Source organism: Lepus europaeus, chromosome 8, assembly GCF_033115175.1.
Source record: "Lepus europaeus isolate LE1 chromosome 8, mLepTim1.pri, whole genome shotgun sequence".
NCBI lineage: Eukaryota > Metazoa > Chordata > Mammalia > Lagomorpha > Leporidae > Lepus > Lepus europaeus.
In genome coordinates, this window is record NC_084834.1 from 107,706,693 (window position 1) to 107,724,676 (window position 17,984).

At 36.9% G+C, this 17,984-nt stretch overlaps 1 protein-coding gene across 5 annotated transcripts in view; it reads left to right on the plus strand.

Moving 5' to 3' along the window:
• Nucleotides 1–15,974, plus strand: part of LOC133765125 (UDP-glucuronosyltransferase 2A1) — a 53,444-nt gene extending 37,470 nt beyond the window's left edge. For 3 of the 5 annotated variants that reach the window (XM_062198743.1, XM_062198740.1, XM_062198742.1), the window contains 5 exons: nucleotides 3,219–3,367; nucleotides 6,500–6,631; nucleotides 9,303–9,390; nucleotides 10,214–10,433; nucleotides 14,836–15,974. In XM_062198743.1, the coding sequence (XP_062054727.1) occupies nucleotides 3,219–3,367; nucleotides 6,500–6,631; nucleotides 9,303–9,390; nucleotides 10,214–10,433; nucleotides 14,836–15,115 (869 nt within the window). In that variant the 3' untranslated portion in view covers nucleotides 15,116–15,974. The remainder of the gene's footprint in view (nucleotides 1–3,218; nucleotides 3,368–6,499; nucleotides 6,632–9,302; nucleotides 9,391–10,213; nucleotides 10,434–14,835) is intronic. The other 2 variants (XM_062198744.1, XM_062198741.1) reach the window with 1 other exon arrangement.
• Nucleotides 15,975–17,984: the final 2,010 nt, after the last annotated feature.

Consider the following 17,984-nt stretch of genomic DNA (forward strand, 5'->3'; position numbering starts at 1 on the left):
TCTCTCTCTCTCTCTCTCTCTCTCTCTCTCTCTCTCTCTAACTCTGCTTCTTTGTAGCACTGCCTTTCTAATAAATAAATAAATAACTTTTAAAAGAAAGTCAATGTTACAGAAAGAGAGAGAGAGAGATAGATCTTCCATCTGCTGGTTCACTCCCCAGATGGCCCCAAAGGTCAGGACTGGGCCAGGCAGAAGCCAGGAGCCAGGAGCTTCTTCTGGGTCTCCTACATGGGTAGCAGGGACCCAAACACTTGGGTCATCTTCTACTGCTTTTCCCAGGCATATTAGCAGGAAACTGGATCAGAAGTGGAGCATCTGAAACACAAACCAGCAGCCATATGGATGTCGGAATTGCAGAACGTGGCTTTACCCACTGTGCCCCAACACTGTCCCCAACTTGGAATTTTTACCCATGTATTTATTTAATTAACTGATCTATGTTATTTTTGTAATGGTTTTATATGCTTCCTATTTGCTGATGTTTTCCATTTCGTTCATTTTGTTTTTTTCCCAGTATTTACAACTAGATGTTTTCCCTAATTTTTGTGCTTTCTTTCTATTTGTAAGGCTGTTAAACATTTGTCTATTATTTTACTGAATATTCAGATAAACTCTGAAGTTAACAGATATCTTTACTGTATAACTTAATAGTATAAAACTTTTAATGATTATCTATATGTAATTAAATATATTAGAAGTGTCATAGTTTTATCAGTCCTTCAAATTCACTGTAAATAGCCAGCCCTTTGATGTCATCCAATTAAATGATTTTCATTGCTATTTCTGTTCTGATGACCCACAAATTTGCATTTCTTGATGTCCTGTTTCCCATGTGTTGTCCACTTGTGTGTTCAATTTTTCTTTATATTATACTTCAAATGATCATTTGTATTTCAAAAGTTTCTCATTTAATCTGAGTTTCTGTTCAGCTGATACCAACCATATTCTGGAAATTTTGTCTATTCTTTTTGATAGAAGTGTTCTTCCAGTGACTTAGATAAAAAATAACCTGGATAATACAACTCTTTTTCACACTACATAAACGACCTGACAGGAAATTCTGTCAGTAAGACCCTCAAAATATTACTAGTATTTCCCATTCCTGTTATCTATTGTCATTATTGTTTTTCAAGCTATCATCAGTTAACACCTACTATAAAAAATTGACTCCATAGTAGTATGAAAAAAAGAAACAACCAAACATAATGCTGTAAAGGCTCAGAAGTTTATTTCTCTCTAATCTATCTACAAGAAGAAAGTAAGTTCTATTCGCTGAATAATCAATCCAAGTATTAAGAAACTAACTGTTTTATTGCTCTTGAATTCCTTAAAATGTTGCTATTTTCCAAATAATTGAGCAAGGACACCTGTGTACTGGCTTGAGGGAAGTTGAAGGTGAAATGAAAAATGTGTATTTTTACTTTTAAAAAATGATCCAAAAATTGTATATGCTACTTTTCTCACATGCTATTGGAAAGAACTTAATACATAAGAAGCCTAGAGGAATTATCTATAGACACCAGCCTAACTAAATGACTTCCCCCTGAGAGACTGGCAATTATCATTCACTAAATTTCCCCCCTGTCTTCATGAACTACAGTAAGGCATTTGGTCATAAATTCAAGCTACCTCCAGTAATTCTCAAATTTAACAATTTTATGAACCCTATATTAAATATTTAACCATTATGCTTATAAACTATTTTACGTGTATAATATAATTGTAAGGAAATGTTTGATGATAAATTTTAATGCAGTGTTTTCATTTCATCATTCCTCCACATCACCTTTAAAATGTCATTTAGAAGGCATAATGTTTGATGTGAAAGGTGTGAGCTGAGGTTTAAATCAAAGCTCTGGTAATTTCATGATGAGCGCCCTTCAGTGCTTCTCACATGAAATTAAGACATTGGTTTCCGTGACATATCTGCAAACACTATTAAGTACTGACTCTAATACATGCTGTGCACCTGGGAAGTGTGAGCAGCGGTTCTGGCTGGAATACCTAATAAGAGAATTCACATTTGAGCCTTTATTTTCTCAATTTTAAAATATAATTTTATGCAAAGAAATGCTTTGTTGATTGCTTGTACCCACTCAAGGTTCTCCACAAAACTACTAAAGTTAATACTTGCAATCAGTCCCTTAAAACATATTTAAAGGTAATTAATTTGTAATTTTTTTAAAAAAAAGATTTATTTATTTATTTAAAAGAGTTACACAGAGGAAGAGGGAAAGGCAGAGGCAGAGAAGGAGGAGAGAGAGAGAGAGAGAGAGAGAGAGAGAGAGAGAGAGAGAGGTCTTCTATCCTCTGGTTTACTCACCAACTGGCTGCAATGGCCTCGACTGGGCCAGGCTGAAGCCACGAGCCGGGAGCTTCATCTGGGTCTCCCCCGTGGATGCGGGCACCCTAGGACCTAGACCACATTCTACTGCTTTCCAAGCACATTAGCAGGGAGCTGGATTGAAAGTGGATTAGCCAGGACTGGAACCTTCTCCCATGTAGAATTCCGTCATTGCAGGTGGTGGATTTACTTACAACAATGCTGGCACCATATTTTGGGATTTTGTTGATATCTACAAGTGTATCTCAAATCCTCAAGATGGGTTACATTGATGGTGAATTAATCAGGGAATTATTTTTAGAAAATAATGACAATGTAAGTGAGGGGATTTGACTCAGGAAGGAAGTCTGAACTGAGGCTGGTGGTATCTTTCAACGACATGTGTGAACCAGAGACTGTAATAAGCTGTAAAACAAAGACGTCTTCCTGACAGAACACTTGAAAAGCACTGGTAGGTCACTGAATGTTGAAGTTCTGGAGGTGGTCTATCACCAGCCACTTAATTCTAGAGAAAAACAAACATTAAATTCATTACTGGTTGGAGTTAGAGCAAAATGCCTCAGTTTAGATATAGTTGTGAAATGACACAAATTACTTTTTTTATTGTTCAAAAATCCTCATTTTTCTGTTTTCCAATATCTCTTCATTCTCTCAATCCCCCATCCCTCCCTCCTTAACTCCACTTTCTCGTTCGTTCTTCCATCCTCCTTCTCTCTCTCTCTGTCTCTTTCTCTCTCATAACCTACAGTTATGTTGAGTGTTCTAGATGACTTAAATTTTTCCTTTACAGTATATCAGAATAGTAGTGACACATTTTTTTCTCATAAAACATATATATTAACTTCTTGAACCCAACTTTCTTAATTTCCTCTAGGAAGACCCACCACATTATGTGAGACTATGGGGAAAGCTGAAATTTGGCTAATTCGGACATACTGGGATTTTGAATTTCCTCGCCCATACTTGCCTAATTTTGAGTTTGTTGGTGGATTGCACTGCAAACCGGCCAAACCTTTACCTGAGGTATGTCTATGACAGCAAAGGATTTTATGCACCTTATAATAAAATGTTTTATTTTTCTTAAAATTTATAGCCTTGATAACAGAAATATGTTGATTAGTATCATTAGTTTTCCACTCAAAATCGATTTTCATCATCACAGGGATCTCTTTGAGTGATATAAGGACATTATCAGTGTGGGATGGGCATTTGTGGCACAGCTGGTTAAATCACTGGTTTGGATGCCTACATTCCATATGGGCGTGCCTGGCTCAGGATCTTGCTACTCTGCACTTCTGCTCCAGCTGCCTGCTAATACACCTGGGAGCAGCAGATGATGGTCTAAAACCTTTGGTTCCTTCCACCCATCTGAATGATCGGATGAAGTTTCTAGCCCTGGCTTTTGCTGGCATTTGGGGAGTAAACCGCAGATGGAAGATCTCTTTAGATCTCTCTCTCTCTCTCCCTTCCCCTCTCCACATCTCTTTATTTTTAAAAGAAATATATAGATCTTTTAAAAAAAATCAATATGTGTATGGCATGGCTACTGGATTGGAGGGATAGGAAATCAGACCCATGGTAATCACCAATGCTTTAGCTGTTAACCACCCTGAGAGTATGGACAGGCACGTTTATTAAATAATTCCACAAGTATGCTGTCATAAGAACTCTTTTGTGCTTTGCACAGGATTTGATTAGTGCCAGGGAGTAAGTCTTGAAGGAACACATAGTATTTGGCATTTTTGTCCTAGCTTGTAAACTTAGGGGTATATTTGATAGTGGTGACATTTACTGTAATAGGAAACAATTGGTGGAAAAAGCCCTTTGAGTTGAACATGATGACCTACTTTATGTAACTTTGTTGCTGAACTATTCACTTTAAGGAGCCAAAGGGATTTTCAGGTGATTCCTAGAAATCATCTGAGTGATGTATTCTCGATCTCAGCCGAGGGCATTACAAATCTGTTGAGAATCAGCAGCATAAAGTAGACAGAGCCAATATTGTATGGGTTACCAATGAGAGAAAGTCAAGTTAAAAATTTAGATCATTGTGGCAGTTCTGTGTGTGTCATTTTACTGAATCAACATCTGTTTGGGAGATGAATCAAAATGCTGGAACATCGATTCTTGGGACTTCAGAAATCTTCTCTAGACATTAAACTGAAAATAGAAATCTGTTTTCACTTAAGACATCATCTTCCTTAACATTCTTTTGGGCCCTAGATTAAAAAATATTATGATTTGAGAGCAACCACAAATAGTTGAGCAGAGAATGCAAGGCACATCCCTAGAAGGCAGCAGTCAAATAAATTATTATGTGAAAGGCTTTAATCCCTGATTTTGCATTGGCCAATTTGTGAAACTCTGAAGTGTTGACTCACAGATTTTTATTTGTGGAGGAATTTGTATGTTATCTCTGCTCTAAGGGTCAAACTTAAAGAATCTGGCTAAAACCACACTCTGACTTTTTTTTTTTTTTTTTTTTTTGACAGGCAGAGTGGATAGTGAGAGAGAGAACAGAGAGAAAGGTCTTCCCTTTGCCGTCGGTTCACCCTCCAATGGCCGCCGCGGTTGGCGCGCTGCGGCCGGCGCAACGCGCTGATCCGATGGCAGGAGCCAGGTGCTTCTCCTGGTCTCCCATGGGGTGCAGGGCCCAAGGACTTGGGCCATCCTCCACTGCACTCCCTGGCCACGCAGAGAGCTGGCCTGGAAAGGGGCAACTGGGACAGGATCGGTGCCCCGACCGGGACTAGAACCCGGTGTGCCGGCGCCGCAAGGCGGAGGATTAGCCTAGTGAGCCACGGCGCCGGCCCACACTCAACGTATTTTAGAAGAAGAGGAACCACTTAATGTTTTCTAATAACAATGGCATTTATATGACATTGCTTCTTGCTTTCCACACTCTGACTTTTAAATGAGGAAAGCAAGAAGCAATGTCATATAAATGCCATTGTTATTAGAAAACATTAAGTGGTTCCTCTTCTTCTAAAATACGTTATTATATGTCACATCTCTTACATATCTCTTCATAACAGAAGAAATCAGTGAAGGAAAAGATGAGAAAAAATGATTTTGAATACCAGTGTAACAGGAAATCAATTTATCAATAATTTATTGGTTATAACTGGCATACCAATATTTTTAAAGGTTTATTTATTTATTTGAAAGTCAGAGCTACAGAGAGAGAAGGAGAGGCAGAGAAAGAGAGAGAGAGAGAGAGAGAGTGAGAGAGAGAGAGAGAGAGAGAAGAGGTCTTCCATCTGATGGTTCACTCCCCAACTGTCCACAACGGCTAGAGCTGAGCTGATCCGAAGCCAGGATCCAGGAGCTTCTTTCTGTTCTCCCACGCGGGTGCAGGGGCCCAAGGACCTGGGCCATTTTCCACTGCTTTCCCAGGCCACAGCAGAGAGCTGGATCAGCAGTAAAGCAGCTGGGCCTCAAACCAGTGCCCACATGGGATGCCGGTGCTGCAGGCCAGGGTATTAACCCACTGTGCCACAGCGCCATTCTCGGCCTACTAATATTTTTTAAAGGCTGGCCTGGACCTTTTTTCTCACATTTCCTCTTATGGAATAATGATTCCATGTACTCCGAGAAGACCTGCTCCTTACTGCTTGTTCATTTCTATCATGACCTGTTTCAGTGTTTTCTCATAAGACCATAGGTTATAAATTTAAATACAGGCTTCAGAATCATATTTTCTCTTCAAGAAACTGGATGGTTCCATGTGTCAGAAAATAACCAGTCCAACAATTTGTCTTGACTCTTCCTATGTAGAAGTGCAAGTGAAAATTTTTAATTAAAAATAATTATTTTCTTTGAGAGAGAGAGAGAGAGAGAGATCTCCCACCTGTTGGCTCCTTACCCCAATGCCCACAGCAGCCAGGGCTGGCCAGGAGCCGGGAATTCAATCAGGGTATTCTTAGTGGAAGACAGGACCTGGCTCCCAGAGCCACCACCACCTGCTGCCCTCTGTGTAGTAACAGCGTGCAGGAACTGGGGCCAGAGCCATGACATGAGCTGCCATGAACCCAGGCACTCTGATATGGGATGACGATGTCTCAAGCACTGCAATAATGGTACCCTCACTCCCCCACTTTTTCCCTTATGTTGCTGCATTGTAGAATAAGGATAATTTAAATTTTATCTCTACAGGAAATGGAAGAGTTTGTCCAGAGTTCAGGTGAAGATGGTGTCGTGGTATTTTCACTGGGTTCAATGGTCAAAAACCTCTCAGAAGCCAAGGCCAATCTGATTGCATCAGCCCTGGCCCAGATTCCACAGAAGGTCAGTGTCACCTGTGATCCCGGTGAACAGAATTCTTCTATTTGAAGTGAGTGTGACTGAAGCTGCCCAGTAGGCTGGGGGTCTGTGGGCCCCTCAGCTCCAGGTAGAATGTCCTTCACAAGCAGGCTGCCAGCTGTGGCTGGAAAGCTTGTTTCCAGACCCGCCAGCATCTCCCCACTATAGCTTCTTGTGCTGCATGTGTGACCTTGTGGTTTTAAATCACATCCTGAAGTGGAAATCTTCACCCAGAGCTCATAGAGGAGAGGGCTGAGCCCCTAAGAATGGAGCTGTCTCCGTGAGCCCCCCGCCAATCAACACAGTATAAGAAATTCCCCCACTCCAAGGGAACCCCCATAGAATGACCCAATGACAAGATAGTGATCCTTCAAAACGCTGGCACTTCCTGAAAGTCAATGTCCCGTTCGGGCACTCCGCCTGGTCTCCTATTGGACCAGATGATTTTCTGTCTCATGCCAATCAAATTAAAGTTTCTGCTTCTTTACAAATTTTTTGCCAGCTATTTATTTCTACACTGAGCTGAAAGACCCATAAAACTCGCTCTGGCAACCACTCTCCTCTCCTACAGTGACTGGTGGTGCTTTTCCAAATGAATGTTCAAACTCATTTTTTACCAAGCATAGCTGACACTAGTTTTAAGTAAAAAAAATTGGTAAAAGATGAAGGTAATATATTTTGGCATGCTACTTGCTTTCTAAACCTTGACATCTCTATGGAAAATATTTTTGTAGGAATTGATTCCTCCTGGAATAAAGATGAAAATGTTAAGCCCCACTTTTATTCCTGAAAACATTTCGGCCTGTTTTAGCTACTCCAAAAGTTCTGATGTGCATTAGCTTTGTAGTTCAGAACAAGAGCTTAGACACAAGATAGAGAAAATTCAGTTCAAAAATGCACTCCAAATTTCTGGACTTAATTAAGAATCTGAGAGTGAAGTTGATTTAGAAATAGAATATTGCATTTAGCTAGTTTATTTAAATTGAGTAGTCTACAGGTGAAAATAAATCTAACATTATGGTGAAAATATACATTTTCTTATCTAGAAGATACAAGTAACTTTACTTTTTAAAATGTAATTGTATATTTATAAATTTATAAACTATTATTGAAGTATTCTATGATGGCTTATGTTTATATGTATTTTAAAAGATTTATTGAGAGAGAGAGAGAGAGAGAGAGAGAGAGAGAGAAACAGAGAGAAAGACCTAGACCTTCCCCTACTGGTTCACTCCCCAGATGGCCATGACAGCCATGGACTGGGTCAGGCTCAAGTCACGAGCCAAGAGCTTCACTGAGGTCTCACATGTGGGTGCAGGGGCCCAAGCACTTGTGCCATCTTCTGCTAATTTCTCAGATGTATTAGCAGGAAGCTGGATTAGAAGCAGAGTGCTGGGACTCAAATTGGCAGCAATAAGGGATGCCAGTGTTGCAGGTGGTGTCTTAACCCACTGCACCACAGTGCCAGCACCTACATATTTGTTAAAATACATAAAATGTATAATTGTTATGCTTGAAGATTTGGTATGTTAAAATTTTTACTTTTCATTTCCAAACTTGTCTGTTACAAATTTTCCACCCTTAAGTTTTTTTTTTTCTTTTTTTTTACAGGCAGAGTGGACAGTGAGAGAGAGACAGAGAGAAAGGTCTTCCTTTTTGCCGTTGGTTCAACCTCCAATGGCCGCCGTGGTAGGCGCACTGCGGCCGGCGCACCGCGCTGATCTGATGGCAGGAGCCAGGTGCTTCTCCTGGTCTCCCATGGGGTGCAGGGCCCAAGCACTTGGGCCATCCTCCACTGCACTCCCTGGCCACAGCAGAGAGCTGGCCTGGAAGAGGGGCAACCGGGACAGGATCGGTGCCCCGACCGGGACTAGAACCCGGTGTGCCGGCACCGCAAGGTGGAGGATTAGCCTAGTGAGCCCCGGTGCCGGCCCACCCTTTAGTTTTTATTGTGAAATTCATATTAATTTTCCCAAAGAAAGAATATTATGTAAAATAAATGATTAAACTCCTAAAAACTTACCTCATGGAAAAATGTAATACAGCCTCCATCTTGTCCTCCCTCAAAAAGATAAATAGAAAAAGAAGGAAGGAATGGAGGGATGGAGGGAGGAAAGAAAAGAAGGAAAATTAGAGAGAAGAGAAAGAGAAGGAAGGGAAGAAAGTAACTGAGAAGAAAGGAAGGAAATGGAAAGAAAAGAAAAGCATTAACACAAAAACATTACAAAATCTCAGCTAATTGTATTTCTGGAAAAAAATTACATTTAGAACATGACAGCTATGCTGGCCCAATATCATGACATAAATTAGCAAAATATTCTTATTTCTCTGAATGATTTTTAACTCTCAATTCTGATTAGTGAAAATAGCCCTGTTTATTTTCTATTTTTTCACATGTAATCTCACTCCTAAAAACATTTAAGTGATAAATATAAAAATGATAGTATTTTAATAGAATATTAGCACAAGCTTTTCCAAAAAGGCAGATGTAAACAGTCCTACTGTATATCATAGTGTCTGCAAACTATCATTGATATACCACTCTCTCAAACACAACCTAAATGTGGGTGGTTATGTGATTATAAATAAGTCTACAGCCTTAAAAATACCCTCACTGTGGTTTTACTTGAAAAATTAAAGCATCATTTTTCCACAGGTCTTATGGCGATACAAAGGAAAAACACCAGCCACACTAGGATCCAATACTCGGCTCTATGATTGGATACCCCAGAATGATCTTCTTGGTAAGAAAACTTTGAGGGAGATAAACTATACAGGCGGACAGCAGACTAGTTAAATAACTGTTTAACAAAAAGTAAATTTAACAAATGTCTCATAGTTTAAAAATTTCACATTTGACTTCCAGTTATAAAGCACATATAATTAAATAAATGACCATGAAGTTAACAGATTCATGCTTCTTCGGGTTCACAAATAAGCATCTTCAGTTAAGATTCTCATCACACTTAGAATTTCTATCTCAGTTCATGTATCACCTCCTCAGTTATAAGATCCCTGAAAATGAAGAAGGAATTAATTCCTCTCTTTCCAGGAATTATACTTTTCTGTGATAGCAATACTTTATGTGTTCAGTTTTTGTAGAAAATACTACCTTCAGGAGCGTGAATTTGGTAAAGCATTCAACATGCTACTTGAGATAGCAGCATCCTACGACAGAGGGCTTGGGTTCAAGTCCTGGCTTGGCTTCCAGTTCCCAATCCTACTAATGAGACCTCTGTGAAGCAGCAGTGATGACACGGTAGCTGAATCCCTGCCATCCGTGTGGCTAACCTGTACTGAATTCTCAGCTTCAGGCTTTGGCCTATCTCAGCTTTGGGTGTTGCAGGCATCGAGGAAGTAAATCAGTAGATGGGAGCTCTCTGTCTCTCTTTCTCTTACTCACCCTCTCCTACTCTGCCTCAAAAGCAAATACATTTTTTTGAAATTAAAGAAACAACTGCTTTGTTTAGTGAATTACACTGTTTTCTTTCCCCCTTCTGTCTCTGAAATTTTGTTAATGTATAACAATGAAATCTTCATTTCTTTCTTACCCAATTGCAAAACTAGGTCATCCCAAAACCAAAGCTTTCATTACTCATGGTGGAACTAATGGGATCTATGAAGCGATTTACCATGGGGTCCCCATGGTGGGAGTCCCCATGTTTGCCGATCAGCCTGACAACATTGCTCACATGAAGGCCAAAGGAGCAGCTGTGGAGGTGAACATGAACACAATGACAAGTGCAGATTGGCTGAGTGCCTTGAGAACTGTCATTAATGATCCTTCGTAAGTACCACAGCTTCCATCGGTTTTGTTATCCAGCATACCAGGAGAAGCCTGATGCTTCAGGCTTTTGAAACAGATTCATCTTTAAATGAAAAAACTTGATCAAGAGAGAAATCACCTACTTCATTCACCAAATTACTGAAATGATTACTGAAACAGGAAGAGAAGCAACAATGATTGCAAATACCCTACTGTTCTCAAAATAAATGATGTGATTGCATGGATTCTTAGACGATTTCTGAATATCTGCTGACTTTTTAAAATCAATAAATATTCAAATATTATAAATCATTAAGTATAAAATGGAAGGGATACTGTATCCAGTATTATCCTTCAGAGTTAAGTATTACTTAACAAAAGTACTTTTGACAACATTGCAAACACTTTCTGTTTAGAAGTAATCTGATTTCCAATTTGTAGTATTAATATTTTAACTTTAATAACTATGCCATTTCCTCATTTTACTTTCATATTTATTGTATCTTTTTACTAAAGATTCTACTGTACTACACTGGATGGCAATTGATATTCAAAATTGACTAGGAGGATCTTTATACCAAAATATTTTGGATTCATTTCTTAACTGATTGAATTTTCTTTAAATGAAGATGCTGAAGGCTGAATCCCTAAAATCATATTTAACATTATACACTCATTAGTTTATTATGAGAATAACTTATGCCTGAATAACTTACATCTTTCTTAGCTTCAGCTTTTGAAAATATTGCTCATTGTCTTCTAACTATAAATGCTGTTATAGGATTTATCAGTCTTGTCTGATCATTTTCTCTTTTTAAATATTTTCTTTTCAGGCTGGAAATAAGCATTACTGTTTGAAATTTAGAAACTTAATTATGATGTGTCCTTATAAATTCTTTTAGACATCCCCCTCAATTAATCCTTACCAAGTTGTTAATCTAGGGAGAAAAATTCAGATTTTCCTTTCAGGAATTAATTTTTATTTTTTGATTGGATATGTTTTAATTCCATATTTCAACTCTAATTTGGATACATCAGGTTTTAGTGTTACTTATATTAAAATGCTTTACTTTCCTGTTTTCAATTCACTAAAATTGCTTTGAACAATCCTTAAGTTAGCAGATTCACTTTTATTTTTGCCACGAGTGTGGTTTGCTATTTATAATTATTTTATGAATTCTTTGATAACTTACTTCAATTGCTCATATATCTCTTATCACATTCTCTTGGCTTATAATCTGATTTTTGATCCCTTGATAATTATCATCACATTCTTATTATATTTCAAATCTCTTCTTTTTACTACTTGCCATGCTGATTATATTCTTATTTTTTATGTTGAATTTATTTTTTGTTTCCAAATATATGATACAAGGTATCTTCAAAGTGTTCTTGAAAAAATGTATATTATGAAAAAACTGAAAGGAATTTGAAATTTCCTTGCAACAAAATAAACAGCTTTTAATTCTATTTTTCCTGAGCATTTTGAGGTACCTTCATATGTACATGTGATTGTCAAGCAATGTTTTTAATTTATTCTCTTAGTAGTTGCTTTGCATTTGTATAGATACCTTACAATTAAATTTGTCTCCACATAATATCCAATTAAATTATTTTTACACATAAACCCTCCACTTTTCTGAAGGCTGAAATTCAACAAGTAGAACTCAGATGGGATTTGGTGGACCTTTATTTTAATGGAACTATCCTGATTCATGTGTTCAAAGCCCTCATGCCAGGATTTGTAGACAAAGTGGTCAGTGTATTCATTTCCCAATGGGAAGTCACTCAAAACTTAGCTTAGATCACAAGAATGAGTCATCTGAAGTTGATTATTTCCCCTCTCAACATTTTGATAAACTGACTTTTATTAATATGTATACATGGTACAGGGTACTTCTAAGAATTCATGGAAAATTCATGTTGTCAAAAATTATGCATGCATTTCAAAATGTTGTTGGACCAAAATAAACTTATTTTTAATATTTTTCATGAACTTTTAACGTTTTTTCATTTTAGTTTTTAATTCATTTTTAACAGATGCAATGTGATTTGTAGACACAATTCTAAGAACATAATGATATTCCCTTCCTTCTTCCCTCCTCTCATCTCCCTCTTACTGTCTTTTTTTCCTTCTCTCTTTTTTTCCAGTTTTTGAGATAACATATTTTAAATTTAAATTACAGTAAAAAAGCTTAATACCTCACTGAATGAGAAGCTTAACAAGAAGTAAGCAAAAAGACCCTAATTTAGTGGGAATATAGGCAATGACTCTATGCCTTTGCATAGGTGGATTTCAAATTTTAAAAACTTTGTACGTCAGGAAAGTCTTGAGCAGCAATTTGATCTAGAGAAAAAGTCGTCTATAGTTTGCCTAAATTGTATCAGGATAAGCCTGATCATTAATTCACTCCAGTTGAAAGACTGGATGACTATTCTTTTTCAATATACACACACACACAGACACACACACACACATGGGTAAATAATTAAATAATCCCCTGCTGCTATATCCAGTGCCCATGTTAGTTTGTGAATGATAACCAGCTTTCTGCACCAGGATACTTCTTCACAAACCACTTTCTTTTACTTCATTTCCATGAACTCAACTGGAATCTTTACTTAAATACAACTTTAAAATGAAGCCTCCAAACAGTGGCTCAACCACTAGAAGGTTTGAAAAGACACCACATGTCTTCAAAATGTATAGATCTCCATTTGTATGTCTTCTTTTCAGAAATGTCTATTCAGATCCCTATTCACCTTTTGTCAGATGTGTAGTTTACAAATATGTTCTTCCATTCTGTAGGTTGTCTCTTAGTTTTGTTTATTGTTTCCTTGGCTGTGTAGAAGGTTTTTAGATTGATGTAGTCCCATTTCTCACTCATCATCAGGTAAATGCAAATCAAAACCATATCACGTCAGCTGGTATGACTATAATAATAATAAAAGTAATAAATCAGGGAATGGGAAAATTCATATTTTTATACAGTTTTGGTGGGAATGCAAATCAGTACAACCATTGTGTAAAATAATATGGAGGATCTCCAGCAAATTAAAAATAGAAATACCATAGCATCCAGTAATCCCGCTATTGGAAACCTACCCAAAACAAATGAAATTAGGAAGTCAAAGTGATACCTTCATTTTCATGTTTATTGCATCATCACTTACTTAATTAGTATATGTAATCAACAGACTGATGTTAAGAGACAATCTACAAAATAGAATATCCAGCTATTAAAAACGCATGCAGTTCTATCATTCGTGACACCCATTGTGGATGGACCTGGTTAATATTATATTAAGTCAGGCACAAAGAGACAAACACCACAAAATCTTATTAGTGTCTGGGATATAAAATGTTGATCCAATAGTGATTGAAAGTACAACAGTGGTTATTCGATTTTGAGGAAAAGGATGGAGGGAGGGGACAGGCTAGTCGTTGGAATCAGTTAGATAGGAGATCAAATTTCTGGTATTTTATAGCAGAATAGGGTTAATACAGTTCACAATAACGCATTGTATATCTTGAAATAGAAGCCAGGACTTTTATCATAATCACCATAAAATGCAATAACAGCATAAGGGGTTGGATATGCTAATTAACATATTTTGATTATTACTGAGGTTATACATTAATTCAAAAGTCACATTGTGCATTATAAACATCTATAAATACTATGTCAGTTAAAAATGAAATAAAAACAAATAAATAAATGTACAAACCTCCACCTATGTTGTCTGAGAGAACACAAGGGCTGTTAACTCTGATGTGTGCTACTGTGATTTAAAATGGATCAGGGAATCTAATTCTAGAGTGATATTTTTCTCTTCCTTAAAAACTCAAGATCCATGTACTGGGATATGCCACTTAATAAACTATTCCAGTATCTTTTTCCAATATTGTTATCCCTAAGAAAAACTGTGTCCTTTTCATCAAAAACTTAAATGAATGCAAAGATATAATTATCATGCTAAAATCTCAGAAGTGTTAAAAGGACTCACTAATGAGGACTTCTTATGTCTGTCATATGAACTAGCCAGACATTAGCAGCTATGAGAATGTGTGCTTTAACTATTCCACAGTAATGAGTTATTCAGCATTCTGGTCTTAAGTAGTCCTGGATAATAGTTTTTAAAAATATAAATTCTTGGAAAATATAAGGTATATATTCACAAATAGCTTTTTCCTTTGTTTTTCTGTGTTTTCATTTGCTCACATTTTGTTAGGAATATATTTCTGACATTAGCTGAGCTTTGTCATTCTTAAACTCCTATGTAACTGACAAAGGTCATGAGAGAATTAAATTTTTCTCATCATAGTTACAGCCTTTGGCTTGTGTAACATGTATTAATTACTTCAATAAAAGCAAAATCTAAAATTAAAACTAAAATTTCCGTCTGTATATTTGCCTTCTAGATACAAAGAAAATGCCATGAGGTTATCAAGAATTCACCATGATCAGCCAATGAAGCCCCTGGACCGAGCAGTCTTCTGGATTGAGTTTGTCATGCGCCACAAAGGAGCCAAACATCTTCGGGTTGCAGCCCACGACCTCACCTGGTACCAGTACCACTCTCTGGATGTGATTGGGTTCCTGTTGGCCTGCATTGCAACAACTATAATCTTGGTCACACAATGCTGTTTGTGTGTTTATCATAAATTTGGGAAGACAGGAAAGAAGAAAAAGAGGGAATAGATCTAAGTCACAGTATTTGAAATGGGGCAAGTTTAATAATTTCATTCACAAGGAACTTAACAGAAATATAACTTTATTTAATCAAATATCCCATTGTTTCTTAGTCTAAAGTCCAAAACTCAAAAAATTGTGAACTAGTGAGTGTATTCCATTCTTTTTTTTTCTCTTTCCCCATGTAACTTCATCTTTTGCTTAGTTTCCTGATAGAGAAACCCAATTGTTTTTAAATATGTTCTATTCATAATATCACTTCTTATGAATTCTAACCTTAAGGTATATGCTGACAATAATTACCCTGGATCCTGAAGAATGCACAAACTATAAACAGAATCTGAGGGATGTAGGAAATTCAGAAGAGTCAACTGCACAATTTCCCTTAGAGTACACATCAGGGAACTACCCTGGAAGATTAATGTGTTATGAGAGACTAGTGATTTCCTTAAAAATCTATTCTGTTTGCTTAATGTTACAAAGATTAAAATGTAGATTTAAAAGCAGTAGTGTATCATAGTAGGAAATATTTATAAAATTTCCATTGAACAAAGTTAGATAATCATGGTCAACCTTCATGCATTTCTTCCTCAAATATTGCTGTGGCCTTTAATGGAATTTGCCCTCACAAAAAGTAAATCAATTGAGTTATTTTTTTCTGAATTAGTAATATGTTAAAGAGGAACAGATAATTTTAAGAGAAAGTCATAACATGAAATGTAGAAGAAATTTAGTATTTACATGAAATTTTTAATTGTTAGTGCAAATATCAGTTCATTATATCTAAAAATCACTAATGCTGACAATCTACAGTCATTATAATCAAATGTAATTTTCTGTCAAAATATAAATAAATTTTGGAATTTGAGATCACTGTATTATTGTTCAGTCTTTATCTTCTACATATTTCAATGTGTCGATTGTTTTGCTAAGTATATTTTAGTCTGCCATCTTTACCAATATTTTGATCAAGTATTTATTAATGCATATTAATAATTAAAGAAAATATGAATATATCAATTAGTTTTGTGTGCCTTTCATGGGACTATTCTTTATCCTAGTGATAACTATTTAGAAAAGAGTCACAAGGGTGTCCTCCAGTACAAACAAGTTTCCTGTGAGAACACCTGATCAAAGTCAGACATTTATACATAATACTGATCACTCTTTCCTGACCAATTTGTTCCCAAAAATATAGCCACTCTATAGGAATGCTCTGTTCTGGAAAGAAGATAGATTCCACTGTGTTGATTAAGAGAGGGAAAGAGGAGGCAACCAAACAAAACACTTAAGACAACAGAGCTTCCTCTGGATGTTCCCATGTGGGTACAGAGGCCCAAGGACTTGGGCCATCTTCTGCTGCTTTCCCAGGCCAGAGCAGAAAGCTGGATAGGAAGTAGAGCAGCTGAGACTTGAACTCGTGCCCATATGGGATGCTAGCACTGCAGGCGATGGCTTAACTCACTAGGCCACAGGGCTGGCCCGCATAAATAGCATTTTAAATCTAACAATCTGAGACTACAAATTCTTAGGGAAATATCATTTGCTTTGCAAGTTTAATGTTCATTGAGGAATTAAGAAATCCAACATTGTCAGAAAAAGAAACTTCAGCCTTCTAGCCCTAAAAAATTAAAATACACAAAAGGAATATTGATATAGAGATTAGTTATGAAAAATAAATTATCAACTATTACATTTCATTTACTTTACACACACAAACTATCAGACAGCACATATATTCTGCACAGTATAGTGGATTGTGGCAAATGGTTTTGGAATGCAAATTTTCACATATCAAATAATACAATTTGACCCTTATGTCACAAAATAATACAATCTTTTATTTCACATTTTTATACAAAAATCCACTTATAATGAATTAAAAACTTAGTGTTGAGGCCAGCATTGTGGTATAGCAGGTAAAGCTGCCTCATGTGATGCCAGCATCCTAAATGGGAACCAGTTTGAGTTCATGCTGCTCCACTTTGATCAGCTCCCTGAATATTTGCCTCGGAGAGTAGCAGGGGTTGGTCCAAGTACTTGGGCCCTGCCACCCTCTAGGAAGACCTGGAAGAAGTTCCTGGCTCCTGGTTTTAGATCAGCCAGTTCTGGCCTTTCAGTGGATGGCGGATCTCTCTCTCTCTAGGTCTCTCCTTCTCTCTCATTCAAATAAATAAATAAATTCATTTTTAATACAAAACAAAAAACAACTTTAATATGTGAAACATAAAACTATCAAGAAGAAATACAGGAAAGAATATTTTTGACACTGGTCTGGCCAATGACATTTTTATTTATTCAAGAGACAGAGATAGAGAGAGACAGGGAAGGGAAGAGATCCCATATACTCATTCATTCCCCAAATGTCTGCAATGCTTGGGATAAGGAGGGGGCTGGACAAATCTGTGAATGCAATTTAAATCTGCAAAATGGATGGCAGTAATCCAAGTACTTGATGCATCAAGTGTCTGCATTGGTTTCCAGTGTCTACATTGGTTCAAACTTGGAATCAGGAGCTGGGCTCAGGAATCAAACCTAGGCACTACAACATGGGATATGGGTTTATTATCTGGTATTTTTTCACCAGTCCAAATCCCTGCCCCTATGCAATGGTTTTGTTTTAATGTGATCTCTAAAGCATGGATGACCAGAGCTAAAAAGGACAAATGGAATTACATCCATCTTTAAAGCTTCTGCACAGCAAAGGAAATATTCAACAGGTGAAGACAATTATGGAATGGGAGAAAACATTTGAAAATCATAATGTGATAAAAGGCTAAAATTTCAAATAAAAGGAACCAAAACAACTCAATAGCAAGAAAATAGCCAGATTTTAAAAAATGTGAAAGGCAAGTTGCTTAGTTTGATTGGTTTATGA